This window comes from Oncorhynchus keta, chromosome 4, assembly GCF_023373465.1.
Source record: "Oncorhynchus keta strain PuntledgeMale-10-30-2019 chromosome 4, Oket_V2, whole genome shotgun sequence".
In the NCBI taxonomy this organism is placed as follows: Eukaryota; Metazoa; Chordata; class Actinopteri; order Salmoniformes; family Salmonidae; genus Oncorhynchus; species Oncorhynchus keta.
Genome location: NC_068424.1, coordinates 79,603,001 through 79,621,834, shown reverse-complemented (window position 1 = coordinate 79,621,834; position 18,834 = coordinate 79,603,001). Strand labels below are relative to the sequence as shown.

General features: G+C 41.4%; 1 protein-coding gene across 1 annotated transcript in view; it reads right to left on the bottom strand.

The window, feature by feature from the left end:
• The window catches only part of LOC118377121 (transforming growth factor-beta-induced protein ig-h3-like), a 37,039-nt gene that overhangs the window by 7,004 nt on the left and 11,201 nt on the right, over positions 1-18,834 (bottom strand). Inside the window, exons 3-12 of the mRNA XM_052517219.1 lie at positions 13,837-13,901; positions 13,460-13,617; positions 10,268-10,432; positions 9,823-9,969; positions 9,125-9,266; positions 8,204-8,416; positions 7,425-7,562; positions 7,082-7,224; positions 6,371-6,507; positions 3,248-3,378 (exon numbers count right to left, since the gene is read on the bottom strand). Coding sequence (XP_052373179.1) covers positions 3,248-3,378; positions 6,371-6,507; positions 7,082-7,224; positions 7,425-7,562; positions 8,204-8,416; positions 9,125-9,266; positions 9,823-9,969; positions 10,268-10,432; positions 13,460-13,617; positions 13,837-13,901 — 1,439 coding nt within the window. The remainder of the gene's footprint in view (positions 1-3,247; positions 3,379-6,370; positions 6,508-7,081; positions 7,225-7,424; positions 7,563-8,203; positions 8,417-9,124; positions 9,267-9,822; positions 9,970-10,267; positions 10,433-13,459; positions 13,618-13,836; positions 13,902-18,834) is intronic.

Below are 18,834 nucleotides of genomic sequence, written 5' to 3'. Positions count from 1 at the left end.
CATGATGTCATTCAACATGATGTCATTCAACATGAAGTCATTCAACATGATGTCATTCAACATGATGTCATTCAACATGAAGTCATTCAACATGATGTCATTCAACATGAAGTCATTCAACATGTCATTCAACATGATGTCATTCAACATGAAGTCATTCAACATGATGTCATTCAACATGAAGTCATTCAACATGTCATTCAACATGAAGTCATTCAACATGATGTCATTCAACATGATGTCATTCAACATGATGTCATTCAACATGAAGTCATTCAACATGAAGTCATTCAACATGATGTCATTCAACATGAAGTCATTCAACATGATGTCATTCAACATGATGTCATTCAACATGATGTCATTCAACATGTCATTCAACATGTCATTCAACATGAAGTCATTCAACATGATGTCATTCAACATGATGTCATTCAACATGAAGTCATTCAACATGATGTCATTCAACATGATGTCATTCAACATGATGTCATTCAACATGAAGTCATTCAACATGTCATTCAACATGATGTCATTCAACATGATGTCATTCAACATGATGTCATTCAACATGACGTCATTCAACATGACGTCATTCAACATGAAGTCATTCAACATGATGTCATTCAACATGTCATTCAACATGATGTCATTCAACATGAAGTCATTCAACATGATGTCATTCAACATGATGTCATTCAACATGATGTCATTCAACATGATGTCATTCAACATGAAGTCATTCAACATGTCATTCAACATGAAGTCATTCAACATGAAGTCATTCAACATGAAGTCATTCAACATGATGTCATTCAACATGATGTCATTCAACATGATGTCATTCAACATGATGTCATTCAACATGAAGTCATTCAACATGATGTCATTCAACATGAAGTCATTCAACATGATGTCATTCAACATGATGTCATTCAACATGAAGTCATTCAACATGATGTCATTCAACATGTCATTCAACATGATGTCATTCAACATGATGTCATTCAACATGATGTCATTCAACATGATGTCATTCAACATGATGTCATTCAACATGATGTCATTCAACATGAAGTCATTCAACATGAAGTCATTGAACATGAAGTCATTGAACATGAAGTCATTCAACATTAAGTCATTGAACATGAAGTCATTGAACATGATGTCATTCAACATGAAGTCATTCAACATGAAGTCATTCAACATGAAGTCATTCAACATGATGTCATTCAACATGATGTCATTCAACATGATGTCATTCAACATGATGTCATTCAACATGAAGTCATTCAACATGATGTCATTCAACATGAAGTCATTCAACATGATGTCATTCAACATGATGTCATTCAACATGATGTCATTCAACATGATGTCATTCAACATGAAGTCATTCAACATGATGTCATTCAACATGAAGTCATTCAACATGATGTCATTCAACATGATGTCATTCAACATGAAGTCATTCAACATGATGTCATTCAACATGAAGTCATTCAACATGATGTCATTCAACATGATGTCATTCAACATGATGTCATTCAACATGAAGTCATTCAACATGAAGTCATTCAACATGATGTCATTCAACATGATGTCATTCAACATGATGTCATTCAACATGAAGTCATTCAACATGAAGTCATTCAACATGAAGTCATTCAACATGATGTCATTCAACATGAAGTCATTCAACATGATGTCATTCAACATGATGTCATTCAACATGATGTCATTCAACATGAAGTCATTCAACATGATGTCATTCAACATGATGTCATTCAACATGATGTCATTCAACATGAAGTCATTCAACATGAAGTCATTCAACATGATGTCATTCAACATGAAGTCATTCAACATGATGTCATTCAACATGATGTCATTCAACATGATGTCATTCAACATGAAGTCATTCAACATGATGTCATTCAACATGAAGTCATTCAACATGATGTCATTCAACATGATGTCATTCAACATGAAGTCATTGAACATGATGTCATTCAACATGAAGTCATTGAACATGAAGTCATTCAACATGAAGTCATTCAACATGAAGTCATTCAACATGAAGTCATTCAACATGAAGTCATTCAACATGAAGTCATTCAACATGATGTCATTCAACATGATGTCATTCAACATGAAGTCATTCAACATGAAGTCATTCAACATGAAGTCATTCAACATGATGTCATTCAACATGAAGTCATTCAACATGATGTCATTCAACATGATGTCATTCAACATGATTCTATTTGTCTAAACGTGTCCTGCTCATCTAAACAGTTGTTGTTGCAAAACAGTTAGGCAATCATTAACAAACAGCAGTGTTTATTCATTACACATTATTTTATATACCCAAAAAACAGTAATTGTAGCTGCAGTATACTGTAGGTAGGTCATACTGTAACTGAACACCTGGCTCCAGTTAACCACAGCTGTTTGGCATTCATACGTGTGGCAGCATCCAAGATGCATTCTACCATGTCATCATTTCCTGCGTGTCGATAGGTTATTAGGTTCATTCAAACAGTTCTGTCTGCCTGCCGAACATATTTTCACTGTGGGACAAATCAGATTGTCCTTTAGGTGCCATTGATTTTTCTTTGCTGGAAAAGTACAGTGTTTTACAAAGCCAGTCATGTGAAACCTGTTCAGATTGGTTGTTTGTAAGGCAGGATGCCAGTCACCCAAATACACCACATAAATTATATACACTACACACATGACATACACTACACACATGACATACACTACACACATGACATACACTACACACATGACATACACTACACACATGACATACACTACACACATGACATACACTACACACATGACATACACTACACACATGACATACACTACACACATGACATACACTACACACATGACATACACTACACACATGACATACACTACACACATGACATACACTACACACATGACATACACTACACACATGACATACACTACACACATGACATACACTACACACATGACATACACTACACACATGACATACACTACACACATGACATACACTACACACATGACATACATTATATACACTACATATATGACATACACAACATACATGTGATAGAGCACATATGGCGGAGAGGTATCTGTTATAATTATCCTAGTCTTACATTACCAGACCTCAACCCTGTATTCTCGTTTGAGACTGGCTTTGTTCTAGAAAAACTAGAATGTCTGGAGCCAGGGATGTCCTTACCCATGAGTTTGTTGAGGTCAGCCTTTGGCAAGGTGCTGAAGGCATCGTTGGTGAGAGCGAACACGGTATGGGGACCGGCCTGGTTCATCAGCTCTGTCAAGCCAGCCGTCTGGATGGCACCGACCAACAGACTGGAACAGAAGAAGGGAACACACACTTAGAAAGACCACCCTCAGAGCAACAAAGAAGACTTCACAACTGACTGATTTCCAACACACACAGTTTGGACTTCAGTTGACTATTGGGAAAGATTTTACCACATCGAAGAGTTGTGGTTTCTGATGTGCCAAATATACCAAACATGTATCAGTTGAATCATGGAAGAACAGAACAGATCAATGGTAGTAAAAACACAGAGTTAACGGAAAAGAACCAGGATGCTGAACGTGGGTGGAAATGAAGCAGCATATTGCCTTTTGAGCCTTTCAGTTCTGGAAAAACCATTAAGACGCTTGGAGGCCTATAGCTACAGAAGAAGAACACACGCTGTGCTACGTAGGCAGAAGCTACACTGTTAAAATGAAGTGTATTGTAACACCAAAACCAGTGGCAACTGAGCTGCCACCAACTTGAAGGAGACAAAAACCTTCACTTTGCTAGAGTATTTGAAACACATCATCCTGAGACGTTCTGAAACATGACAAGGTGTGTCGTAACACCAGTTAATCAAGTGTTCTGCAACACCTCGCCAGGGACGAGGAGCACTAACCGAAAAAAGGTTGAAAACACTATGATGGTGTTTCGTGTCCTGTTCAGCGCAGAATTAGATACCGTCTATTTTGGTGTCGTTTCCTCTCTCTAAAGCTTCTAAACCCCATTATGATGTTTTGAGTCCTGTCTAGTGCAGAATTAAATCCCTTTGTCTGGTGTCTTAATGACAACATTGTTTTATGTATTTGATAATTTGCCATTTTGTACCGGTTTGGCAGGCACTGTGTTTAAAACCACCGGCACAAACTGGATGTTCTGGTCCTTCTGTAGCTCAGTTGGTAGAGCATGGCGCTTGTAACGCCAGGGTAGTGGGTTCGATTCCCGGGACCACCCATACGTAGAATGTATGCACACATGACTGTAAGTCGCTTTGGATAAAAGCGTCTGCTAAATGGCATATATTATATTATGTAGAACTGCAAGACACGAGGATTCTGTACTTGCCTCTTCCACTGACAATCGTGACTGTCGGAATGTCTGCTGTGCTCATTGAACGTCAATTTGTCTTGACGGTTTCGATATGCGTTCATCACGATCCATTACACCTCGTGGCACAACAAGCTTAATACTCATTTAGAAATATACTTTTCTTTCTTCAAAACATTCATACCACATTGTGTGTAAGAATCAAAAAGTTTTATTTTTTATTTTTTATAAACCACAATCCTCTAAAAACAGAATCACGTGGCAAGATAAGGAAATGCAATGTGGTTTAAACAAATTATTTCCAATGAGTTCAATCTTGTTGGTTACACTCATGAAATATAATTATGTTTTTAACAACATATTCAGTTTGATTCATTTTTACATTATTTTTGGTAAATTGAAATGAATAAATCATTGAAACGACTAGCATACATTCTTTTTTAAAAGAAGACAGTTGTACCAGAGGGGCATATTGGGAAAGAAAGGCAGACCGTTCAGGTCCATGTGGAAGAGTGGTCAGGTCAACTCCCTGTTCGTTCCTCTCCAGGAAGGATGAGACCATCCGTGCCTCCTCTAATTCCCTTCTGGCTTGACGGTGCCGTCGCTGCTGTGCCAGGTCCTTGGCAATGAATTCCCTTTCCTGTAGAGCTCTACGGGCCTGCACATCCAATCGGTGACATCGTTCGTCAGCCTGTCGTTCCTCCTCAATCTGACGCTCAATTTCCTCCAAAGCTAATAGTTTCATCCTCTCTTGTAGGACAGCGGTCTGTGAATCGCTGAGGGCTAGTGAATGGCGGCTGCCATGGCCACTATCCACTGGTCGAACTCCCACTCCGTCTAGAGTGATTCAACGATTTCCCATTAGTTAAGGGGTGAGCGGAGCCTGCCTCTGGAAGCTGGTCGACCTGTGCAGTGGGAGTTACCTCCTCCATAGGTTCTTCACGTAGACCACTTCCCTGCTCCAAAGCAGTTTCCGGTCCTTGGCTCAGAGGGGATGGTTGTTGGCTGAAACATATAGTTGATCCATCAACTCTTTGAGCTCTGGTGGGCTTGCCCTTTGATGTCGGAACCTTGACCACATAATCCTTAAGATAACCAGGTGCTTGCCTGGTTCTTCTGGTGCTGCTGGTGGTTGAGGATGAAGCCTTTGTTGTTTTAGGCTTAGCTCCTGGATATTTCCTTTGTTCCAAGACCTTTCCCTCAGCTGCTCTCTCCTCCTCGCTTCTTCGTTCCAGTGGAGACAATTCTTCCCTCTCCGCCTCCATTTCCTTTTCACCTGTCTTTGGTTCAGTCAACATCCGGCTCAAAGGACCATTGAAAGATTATTGGAATCTGTGTGGGTAGCTGGACAGGTAGGATGACTGACAGTGAAGGTGAACAGGTGGTCACGTGTCAGGTGACAGAGGAATGGATGAGACTGAGGCAGGAATTCCTTTAACCATAAAGTGGTATATTTACTGAGTAGTGTGGATTCATGGACACACAGAACTTCTGGATGAGATGGAGTTAAGGAAGAGAAAGCAGCGAGATCAGGTGATGGCAATTTCCTCCTTTTATGGAGTTGAGATCTGTCGGACATTTCCACCTGACCTAATTAAAGCGCCCCTGGCCCAGCTGAGTAAATGGCAATGAATTAAAGGAGTATTCCACCAACTCCATGGGCCTTTTCTACAATTCAGGTTGAAGAACCACTTTGGGTGTTTCAGAGTACTTCTGTTTTAAAATCTATGATGTGTATCATACCATTTACATTGGGTTTACATTCAAACACCAGATTTCAGTTTAGGTTCTCTACTTGTCACGTTTTCATTACACAACCATGGTGTTTTGAGACTTTTTATTTTTACACTGTACCCTATTTTGTGCATATGCTACATATCTGTTCTTGTTCTTCTGAAATTGAATCATATTGCCTCGAGATATTATTAAGGAAAACCTTGGTATTGAATCATTCACTGATTCATTCACTGATTCATTGACTCTCACCTGAATCGGTCATCAGCCTTCAGGACATCCATGATGGTGCCCATTGGAGGAGTCAGGACCTTGTCGACTGTGAACATGCTGCCAAAACGTCCGGTCTTGTCGTGGGCAGCGATACAGGAGTTCTCTATGCACAGGCTCTGTTATTGAGAGAGTGAGAGATAGAGAGAGTGTGAGTGAGTGAGTGAGTGAGTGAGTGAGTGAGTGAGTGAGTGAGTGAGTGAGTGAGTTTGAGTTTGAAGTAATGTTTGCTCTACCATCACCATGATTGCATCCCATTACCTCAATCAATCAAATATATTTATAAAGCCCTTTTTACATCAGCCGATGTCACAAAGTGCTGTACAGAAACCCAGCCTAAAACCCCAAACAGCAAGCAATGCAGGTGTAGAAGCATGGTGACTAGGAAAAACTCCCTAGAAAGGCCAGAACCTAGGAAGGAACCTAGAGAGGAACCAGGCTATGAGGGGTGGCCAGTCCTCTTCTGGCTGTGCCGGGTGGAGATTATAACAGAACATGGCCAAGATGTTCCTTTAGGAAGAGAGTCATCTACATAATGAGTTAACCTTTAGGAAAAGGGTAATCTACATAATGAGTTAACCTTTAACCTTTAGGAAGAGTATTGTCTTCTCTTAATTCAGCTCAACCTGAGTCTTTTGCATCATGAGATGCCTGCTGTAGGTCCTCCAGAGGGATTTGATCTGTGGTACTTACGTTACGGTAGACCAACACTCTGAGTTTGATTCCTCCCAGAGTCTCTAGCTCTTGTCTGTGGTACAGTACACTGGAAGACAGCTGCTCCTTCAGGATGTGGTTCTTCAACAGCTTCTTCAGCTCACCAGTCATCGTCACACCCTCTGTTAACAATATTAACAATAGATACAGAAGTTATCAGATTTATGAAATGGCTCACGAATCATGGCTCAAGTCACTCCTGTTTGTTAGCATAGAGAGAAGGAGACAGAGAGGGAGACAGAGAGAGCGAGAGAGAGAGAGGAAGAGAGAGATGGAGATGGGGGGAGAAAAATATGGAGGGAGCGCCATCGATCAATGATACCTTTGAAAGCTTCATTCTGAGGGGTCAGGATGGTCAGAGCCTCTGAGCCAGAAAGGTGGGAGCCAAGACCAGCATCAACAAACAGCTTGGTCGCTGTGGTAACGGCAGATCCCTGGGCCAGCTCCAACAAGGTTTTAGCTTAAAAAGAGATCAGTACATAAATGAACATTTCTCATTGAACAGAGATGGAGAAGACTCTTCATTAAGTAGCCTTGAGGTCTTGTCTCAACATGAACCATTGAGTTGAATCTACTTTATATTTGTTGCAGTAGCATTCCATACAGACACACGTAGACTAGACTCTCAACTCCTATGGCAGTTAGAGACCTTCTCAGACTAGACTCTCAACTCCTATGGCAGTCGGAGACCTTCTCAGACTAGACTCTCAACTCCTATGGCAGTTAGAGACCTTCTCAGACTAGACTCTCAACTCCTATGGCAGTTAGAGACCTTCTCAGACTAGACTCTCAACTCCTATGGCAGTTAGAGACCTTCTCAGACTAGACTCTCAACTCCTATGGCAGTTAGAGACCTTCTCAGACTCTCAACTCCTATGGCAGTCGGAGACCTTCTCAGACTAGACTTTCAACTCCTATGGCAGTCGGAGACCTTCTCAGACTCTCAACTCCTATGGCAGTCAGAGACCTTCTCAGACTAAATCACCCTTACTAATAATCTCCTAAAAGAAGGCAGAAGTCCAATAGTTTGAATTACAGCCTTATATTTTGGCATTGACGCAACAACTCTCAACCTAAGGATCTGACTCTGATTTGAATTACCTGAGTCTGGGATGAGGAGCTCGTTGATGTAGTGGACGACTCCGTTGGTCCCCAGCTGGTCTTTCTTCTGGATGATGGCCTTCCCGTTGAGGGTCATGTCACTCCCATCACAACCCACCTCTAGCACAGTCCCCTGTAGGGTCTCCAGGGGAGTACCAGATGTGATGGACTCTGCACACTGCATGTTCTTCAGGATGTGGTAGTTCAGCAGGTCTGGATGGAGAGTACAGACACAAGTAGAACTTAGTTCACGTTAATAAGTCATTGGGTTCCCGTTTTCGATATCTATCTTCCTGTTCTATATCCAATATCTATCTCCCCGTTCTATATCCAATATCTACCTCCCCGTTCTATATCCAATATCTATCTCCCTGTTCTATATCCAATATCTATCTCCCTGTTCTATATCCAATATCTATCTCCCTGTTCTATATCCAATATCTATCTCCCTGTTCTATATCCAATATCTATCTCCCTGTTCTATATCCAATATCTATCTCCCTGTTCTATATCCAATATCTATCTCCTGTTCTATATCCAATATCTATCTCCCTGTTCTATATCCAATATCTATCTCCCTGTTCTATATACAATATATATCTCCCTGTTCTATATCCAATATCTATCTCCCTGTTCTATATCCAATATCTATCTCCCTATTCTATATCCAATATCTGTCTCCCTGTTCTATATCCAATATCTATCTCCCTGTTCTATATCCAATATCTATCTCCCTGTTCTATATCCAATATCTATCTCCCTGTTCTATATCCAATATCTATCTCCCTGTTCTATATCCAATATCTATCTCCCTGTTCTATATCCAATATCTATCTCCCTGTTCTGTATCCAATATCTGTCTCCCTGTTCTATATCCAATATCTATCTCCCCGTTCTATATCCAACTGTCCTTAGATTCACCTCTCAGAGCCACGGGGTCTCCTAGGATCCTCTTGAGCATTTCAGGGGGGATCTTCTCGAAGGCTTCGTTGGTTGGAGCGAACACCGTGTAGTGACCATCGCTCTCCAGCATTTGGGTCAGACCAGCAGCATCAACAGCGGTCTAAAAAACATAGAATCACACACTGAATCAACACCCCGAATCAACACTGAATCATCACTGAATCAACACCCCGAATCAACACTGAATCAACACTGAATCAACACCCCGAATCAACACTGAATCAACACCCTGAATCAACACTGAATCAACACTGAATCACAAACTGAATCAACACCCCGAATCAACACTGAATCAACACTGAATCACAAACTGAATCAACACTGAATCATATCATATGTTCAACATGTATAAAATGGTAAGAGAGTTCTGTATGATATACTCTTCTGTGAATGAATGAATGGATGAATGAATGGATGAATGGATGAATGAATGGATTAATGGATGAATGGATGGATGGATGGATGAATGGATGAATGGATGAATGGATGAATGAATGGATGAATGAATGAATGGATGGATGGATGGATGAATGAATGAATGAATGGATGAATGGATGAATGGATGGGTGGATGGATGAATGAATGAATGGATGGATGAATGGATGAATGGATGGATGGATGGATGAAGCGACAAACTGTTAAAGTCGTTTACTTACACGAAGAGTCTCCAGATCATCGTCGGTGTCGATGAAAGTGTGCACGTTGTTGGTAACCGCGGTGATGACTCTGTCCACGACGTGCACGATCCCGTTGGTCGCATGCTGGTCTGTTTTCACCAGACGAGCACAGTTCACTGTTACAATCTGCAATGACAAGAGAACATTTCGTGATCTTTTGTTCAGCCGGCTTTTCGATCGATGGTCTACGTGACCATTTGAAAGATTACCAAAACAACATATCTGTTCATGTCTCTTTTGTTGTTGAGCTGTCTCTCTAGAGGTTCCAACTTGCTTGGTCATATTGCACAAATAGATCTGGGACCAGGCCAAGTCACAACATCATATACGAATATATGAATCCGTCCTCACCCAAATGAAGGTGCTACCAGCCACCGGTGCTTCCGACAAATTGCAACATTAACATTGGACAGATGCTACTCACTCCGTTGGGGTAGTGGTGGATGTGAACGTTGAAGTCTTGGTACATGGAGGGGAAGGCCGATCCGTGCTTCAGGTCCTCAGAGGTCAAACGGCGGTTCACCATGTGGTAGTGGAGCGCGTTGAGCAGCTCAATATTCACGTTGCTCACCAGAGCATCCAGGATTTCCTAAATAAAAACCAGAGTCATATTTTCATCAGATTAACAATCAGTCACAAGCTAACAATATATACTGAACAAAAAAATATAAACGCAACATGTAAAATGTTGGTCCCATGTTTCATGAGCTGAAATAAAAGATCCCAGAAATGTTCCGTACACACAAATTGTTTATTTCTCTCAAATGTGCACAAATTTGTTTACATCCTTGTTAGTGAGTATTTCTTCTTTGCCAAGATAATACATTCACCTGACAGGTGTGGCATATCAAGAAGCTGATTAAACAGCATGATCATTACACAGGTGCACCTTGTGCTGGGGGACAATAACAGGCCACTCTAAAATGTGCAGTTGTCACAGAACACAATGCCACAGATGTCTCAAGTTTTGAGGGAGAGTGCAATTGGTATGCTGAATGCAGGAATGTCCAACAGAGCTGTTGTCAGAGAATTGAATGTTAATTTCTCTACCATAAGCCTCCTCCAATGTTGTTTTAGAGAATTTGGCAGTACATCCAACTGGCCTCAACAGCAGACCACGTGTATTGTGTCATGTGGATGAGCGGTTTGCTGTTATCAACGTTGTGAACTGAGTGGCCCATGGTGGCGGTGGGGTGGTATGGGCAGGCATAAGCTTCGGACAATGAACACAATTGAAGTTTATCGATGGCAATTTGGATGCGCAGAGATACCGTGATGAGATCCTGAGGCCCATTGTTGTGCCATTTATCCACCGCCATCACCTCATGTTTCAGCATAATAATGCACGGCCCCATGTCGCAAGGATCTGTACACATTTCCTGGAAGCTGAAAATGTCCCAGTTCTTCCATTGTCTGCATACTCACGAGACATGGTCACCCACTGAGCATGTTTGGGATGCTCTGGATCGACGTGTATGACAGAATGTTCCAGTTCCTGCCTATATCCAGCAACATCGCACAGCCATTGAAGAGGAGTGGGACAACATTCCACAGGCCACAATCAACAGCCTGATCAACTCTACACGAAGGAGACGTCGCACTGCATGAGATAAATGGTGGTCACACCAGGTACTGACCGGTTTTCTGACCCACGCCCCTACTTTATTTTTATTTTTTAAGGTATCTATGACCTACAGATGCATATCTGTATTCTCAGTCAAGTGAAATCCATAGTCTAGGGCCTAATGAATTTATTTCAATTGACAAATTTCCTTATATGAACTTTTGTTGTATGTAGCGTTTATATTTGGTTCAGTATACACAGTGCATTTGGTTCAGTATACACAGTGCATTTGGTTCAGTATACACAGTGCATTTGGTTCAGTATACACAGTGCATTTGGTAAGTATTCAGACACCTTGACTTTTTCCACATTTTGTTACATTACAGCCGTATTCTAAAATGGATTAAAACATTTTTCCCCTCTCATCAATCTACACAATAATGACAAAGTAAAAACAGGTCTTTAGATGTTTTTGCAAATGTATAAAAAAGAAAACTGAAATATCACATTTACATCAGTATTCAGGCACTATCCTCAGTACTTTGTTGAAGCGCCTTTGGCAGCGATTGCAGCCTCGAGTCTTCTTGGGTATGAATGACGCTACAGCTATTTTCAGGTCTTACCAGATATATTCGATCGGGTTCAATTCCGGGCTCTGAATGGGCCACTAAAGGACATTCAGAGATTTATCCCGAAGTCACTCCTGCGTTGTTTTGGCTGTGTGCTTATTTAGGGTCGTTGTCCTGTTGGAAAGTGAACCTTCGCCCCAGTCTAAAGCCCTGAGTGCTCTGGAACAAGATTTCATCAAGGATCTCTGTATTATGCTCTGTTCGTCTTTCTCTTAATCCTGACTAGTCTCCCAGTCCCTGCTGCTGAAAATTATCGACACAGCATGATGCTGCCACCACCATGCTTCACCGTAGGGATGGTGCCAGGTTTTCTCCAGATGTGACGCTTGGCATTCAGGCCAAAGAGTTCAATATTGGTTACATTAGACCAGAGAATCTTGTTTCTCATGGTATGAAAGTCCTTTAGGTGCCTTTTTGACAAACTCCCAGCAGGCTGCCATGTGCCTTTTACTGAGGAGTGGCTTCTGTCTGGCCACTCTACCATAAAGGTCTGATTGGTGGAATGCTGCAGAGATGGTTGTCCTTCTGGAAAGTTCTCCCTTCTCCACAGAGGAACTCTGGAATTCTGTCAGAGTGACCATCGGGTTCTTGGTCACCTCCCTGACCAAGTCTCTTCTCCCCCGATTGCTCAGTTTGGCCGGGCGGCCAACTCTAGGAAGAGTCTTGGTGCTTCCAAACTTCTTCCATTTAAGAATGATGGACTATGTTCTTGGGGACCTTCAATGCTGCAGAAACATTTTGTTACCCTTCCCCAGATCTGTGCTTCAACACAATCCTGTCTCTGAGCTCTACAGACAACTCCTTCGACCTCATGGCTTGGTTTTTGCTCTGACATGCACTGTCAAATGTGGGACCTTATATAGACAGGTGTGTGCCTTTCCAAATCATGTCCAATCAATTGATTTTACCACAGGTGGACTCCAATCAAGTTGTAGAAACCTCTCAAGGATGATCAATGGAAACAGGATGCACCTGAGCTCAATTTTGAGTCTCATAGCAAAGGGTCTGAATATTTATGTAAACAAGGTAAACCTGTTTTATATTGTTGATACATTTGCAAAACATTTTTTTTTAAACTTTTCGCTTTGTCATAATGGGGTATTGTGTGTTGATTGATTAGGAAAATGTAATTAAATGTAATCCATTTTGGAATAAGATTGTAACATAACAAAATGAGGAAAACATCAAGGGGTCTGAATACTTTCAGAATGCACTGTATATATTAAAAAAGACATGAACTTGGTTATAGCTACTGCTCCTAAAAAGGAACATTGAAATGCTTGTGTGGTTGGTTCGGCTGATAACACGTAGTCTGAGGTCAGAATAATACAACATCTCTAGATGCAACAGGATTGGGGTGAATTATATTTCATTTTCTGGTTTCTCTCTCAGTGTATCCCTCTCCTGTGGAGATGAGACTCACAGTGGGTAGGGCCGCCCAGGCCTGGTTGCTGGGGGCGAAAAAGGTGAAGCTCCCTGGTCCCTCGATCTCCTCCCTCAGCTGAGCCCTCTCTGAGTACATCTTAGTGGTGGCGGCTCCAACCATACCCAGTGTGTTGTAGATGTTCACCAATGGCAGGGCTGGGGAAAAAAATACACTGTTAAACGTCATAATGGGGGAATGTATGAAAATCAAATGTTGACTCGATGGATGTATATTTCACAACCAAAGTGAGATGCCATGTTTTGTTTGACAGGCCTCTTGTCAGGCCTCTTAATTATCCCAAATTGATAACTAGATGTTGCATCATACGGATAGTAAGTGACTGAGCTGTAACTTGATTTGCATTTTCTTCTTACCAGCAGGACAACCCTTCTCTCCTGAAAGCTTCTCGTAACCGGGGCAACACTCATAGCTGATCACCCTGTCGACCAATAAGAACACAGGTTGAAGATGACTGCAGCCAATCAGAGATGAAAACAACAGGTCATTTTCTCATTACCCTTTCAAATCAAAAGACTCTAGCCTTGTCCCAGATATTGTTTGTGTTATCTTGCCACAAACAGATCTGTGACCAGGCAAAAAAAAGATTGAGCAATGTGTCTTAGGCTAAATGATTCAACCACATGCAATACACAAAGTTCTGCCATTTTGTGCATTTAAGATATTTCCACAATAAATCTAAACTGGGCTCAGCTGGAAGGTCATAAAAGCTCATTTCCTCAGAGAGAGACAAAGAGGGAGCAGAGGAATCCACTGACCCAGGGTTGGCCAAAGGAAACTCCAAAAAGGGGACTAAGGGACCGATACTGAGGCTCCGGTCCAGTAAAAGGTGTACCACTAAGCTACCAGATAAAAATGTGAACCTTAACATTACGTAAACAATAAGTGGTCTATCTCCACGAAAAGGAAGCTTTTAACTAGCTACAGTTGAAGTCGGAAGTTTACATACACTTAGGTTGGAGTCATTAAAACTTTTTTTTTTAAACCACTCCACAAATTTCTTGTTGACAAACAAATTTCTTGTTTTGGCAAGTCGGTTAGGACATCTACTTTGTGCATGACGCAAGGAATTTTTTTCAACAATTGTTTACAGATGTCACGCCCCGACCTTAGAGTTCCTTATTATGGCAGGGTAGCCTTGTGGTTAGAGCGTTGGACTAGTAATCGGAAGGTTGCAAGTTCAAATCCCTGAGCTGACAAGGTACAAATCTGTCGTTCAGTTAACCCACTGTTCCTAGGCCGTCATTGAAAATAAAAATTTGTTCTTAACTGACTTGCCTAGTAAAATAAATTATACAAATAAAAACCATTCTCTATGTTAGGTCAGGGTGTGACTGGGAAGTCTATGTTTTCTGTTTCTTTGTGTTTGGGCGAGTGTGGTTCCCAATCAGAGGCAGCTGTCTATCGTTGTCTCTGATTGGGGATCATATTTAAGTTGTAATTTTCCTTTTTTGGGGGGGAGGGGGGGGGTCTTGTTTTCTATTTAGTGTTTTTGCCTGACAGAACTGTGCGCTTTCGTTTTCGCTTTTTGTCATTTTGTTTGAGTGTTTTTTGAACATTAAAATCATGAACACTTCCCACGCTGCGCCTTGGTCCACTCTTCATTCAACAAACGAGAGCCGTTACAACAGACAGTTATAATCACTTATAATTCACTGTATCACAGTTCCAGTGGGTCAGAAGTTTACGTACACTAAGATTACTGTGCCTTTAAACAGCTTGGAACATTCCAGAAAATTATGTCATGGCTTTAGAAGCTTCTGATAGGCTAATTGACATAATTTTAGTCAATTGGAGGTGTACCTGTGGATGTATTTCAAGGCCTACCTTCAAACTCAGTGCCTCTTTGCTTGACATCATGGGAAAATCAAAAGAAATCAGCCAAGACCTCAGAAAAAAAACATTGTAGACCTCCACAAGTCTGGTTCATCCTTGGGTGCAATTTCCAAACGCCTGAAGGGACCACGTTCATCTGTATAAACAATAGTAGGCAAGTATAAACACTATGGGACCACACAGCCGTCATCCTGCTCAGGAAGGAGACGTGTTCTGTCTCCTAGAGATGAACGTACTTTGGTGCTAAAAATGCAAATCAATCCCAGAACAACCGCAAAGGACCTTGTGAAGATGCTGGAGGAAACAGGTACAAAAATATCTATATCCACAGTAAAACAAGTCCTATATCGACATAACCTGAAAGGCCGCTCAGCAAGGAAGAAGCCACTGCTCCAAAACCGCCATGAAAAAGCCAGACTATGGTTTGCAACTGCACATGGGTACAAAGATCGTACTTTTTGGAGAAATGTCCTCTGGTCTGATGAAACAAAAATAGAACTGTTTGGCCATAATGACCATCATTATGTTTGGATAAAAAATGGAGAGGCTAGCAAGCAGAAGAACACCATCCCAACCATGAAGCACGGGGGTGGCAGCATCATGTTGTGGGGGTGCTTTGCTGCAGGAGGGACTGGTGCATTTCACAAAATAGATGGCATATTGAGGGAGGAAAATTGTAGATATATTGAAGCAACATCAAGACATCAGTCAGGAATTTAAAGCTTGGTTCCAAATGGACAATGACCCCAAGCATACTTCCAAAGCAGAACTGAAAAAGTGTGTTCAAGCAAGGAGTCCTACAAACCTGACTCAGTTACACCAGCTCTGTCAGGAGGAATGGACCAAAATTCACCCAACTTATTGTGGGAAGCTTGTGGAAGATTTAAAGGCAATGCTACCAAATACTAATTGAGTGTATGTAAACTTCTGACCCACTGAGTGAATGTGATAAAAGAAATAAAAGCTGAAATAAATCATTCTCTCTAATATTATGACATTTCACATTCTTAAAATAATGTGGTGATCATAACTGACCTAAGACAGGTCATTTCTACTGGGATTGAATGTCAAGAGTTGTGAAAAACTGAGTTTAAATGTATTTGGCTGAGGTGTATGTAAACGTCTGACTTCAACAGTACATTCGGTGTCAAGTTCTTCATACAGCCAGAAAACAAGCAAAATGATGGCAAAGGATGCTAGTCAATTGTGTAAACATTAGTATTACTAATCCAACAGTGGGACACATAGGTTATAGTGTGGAACACACAGTGGCAATATTAACAATACATAACACATAAAAAAAAGACAAGGCAAAAGCTGTGGAAAGCTACACAAAAATAATTTGGCATTTTGCAGCCCCTTGCAGGCCCTACACTCCAACCCAAGCACTCCGAAGGGAGGTCAGATCCCACTCAGATCAGTCAAAGCTCTTTAGCAGAGTACCTGCCTATCTTCTGAAAACATCTGAAACCCTCTCTTCAAAATGTAGCCCCCCCATAGCTTCTTTACTGAGGAAAATGTAAAGGAAAGGGAGATACCAGTCGTACAACTGAATGCCTTCAACTGAAATGTGTCTTCCACATTTAACCCAACCCCTCTGAATCAGAGAGGAGCGGGGGGCTGCCTTAGTCGACATCCACAGCGCACAGGGAACAGTGGGTTAACTGCCTTGCTCGGGGGGGCAGAACAGATTTTTTTACCTTGTCAGCTTGGGGATTCAATCCAGCAACCTTTTGGTTACTGTCCCAATGCTCTAACCACTAGGCAATTTACTATGATATGTGATTGTCACACTTAGCTATTTTAAGATGAATACACCTAGTGTAAGTCACTCTGGATAAATGACTAAAATGTCAAAGAAGACCAACTCTGAGTCCTAACATTGATGAAAGTCAATGGAAAACTACCTGAGCCAGATACAGTCTATACCCACTTGTTACGTCAACCCTAGTTAACCACATCGTCCCCACAATCCCCTTTCAAGCATAATGAACTATACTGTATAAGCTGTTTAAGACCAGACAATGATCTGAGCAATCAGCTACTGTTATACTCCTAATGAGAGGGTAGTTGGTAGCTCAGAAACATGGTTAGGGGACAATCCTAACATTCAACGAGGGGGCGAAGGGGACGACGACCCCTGTAAAACACAGTAGCCAGGAAACCAGCCCAGACTGATTATCAAAACAGATGATCACTCAACTTAGATTTTTTTTTTCTCCGCAAGCATAAACAAAGATGGAAGCCATGGATATATCTGTCAAAATAAACAGCAAGGTTGTATAATTCCAACACTGTGTACATTGAGATGTCTGAGTGTTGAAGCAAGCTGTCCACCATGTAGAAGTACTAAAGAAGTACACTGAAGGTCCATTTGACTTTACGGGGTCCATGTTGAAATCAGCATGCTAGATAGATTTGGATTTTCCCACACAGTCATCTCTCACTTTGGCTTCATATTCATAAGTACTGTGTCAACAATATATATATATATATGTTTTCTTGCTTTATTGATTAAGAATAGACAACAAAAAAACATTTATTTCCCAGACAATATAACAAGATGTAATTTGTGTGACCGTGTATAAAGCTTTACAGACTAGTTAGCTCTGCGATTCACCTTTAGTCAAATGTTACTACTTCAAAACATAGTGTGATTGCTGAGAAAAACAGAAGAACCAATGCATTGGTGTTGAGAGTGGGGCTTTGGGAGGTAACTGAGGGGTGTTGTTAGGGTTATTGGTGACTCAAGAGTTATGGGTTTCTCCCCTCATGTGACCTGTAACCTCTCTAGCACCAGCAGCACCACGTCCCCATGGCCTACATCTGAACCCATTAGCTTTCGGCTGCTAGTCCAACACTCTAACCACTAGGGTAGCCTAGTTTTCTGCCCCTGAACAGGCAGTTAACCCACTGTTCCTAGGCCGTCATTGAAAATAAGAATTTGTTCTTAACTGACTTGCCTGGTTAAAAATAATAATTTTTAAAAACTCAGTGGCCACTCAGTCACACAGACAGGGTTCAGTTCAGGACGATGAAAGCTGCTACACACCACAGTGTTCAAAACTGCACTCAAATTCAGACCTGGGTTCAAATACTATTTGAAATTAGAGATGCACGATGTATCGTGCGCATATCGGAATCAGGCGATATTTGCTAAAAAAATTACAACATCGGCATCGGCCTGATGTCTAGTTCAACGGCGATGTGCAAAACCGATGTCAAAGCTGCCGTACGTAACTATATAATGTAAGAAGATGGCTCCGAGAACGATACAGCGCTACACAGAACATATACTAAGCACACACTTCCAACAATTAAATAAGTTCAAGTCCAGCAGTCATTTTCAGCGAGACGACTCAAAGGCGAAATCCATTAACGCCAAGATAATGGAATTCATTGCCCTTGACAATCAAACGTCCTCTGTCGTGGCTGATGTTGGCTTTCGCCGACTGGTCGAGCACCGGTACACACTATTTTCCAGATGTTGCCCTACCAGAGTTACACAGTATTTTTGA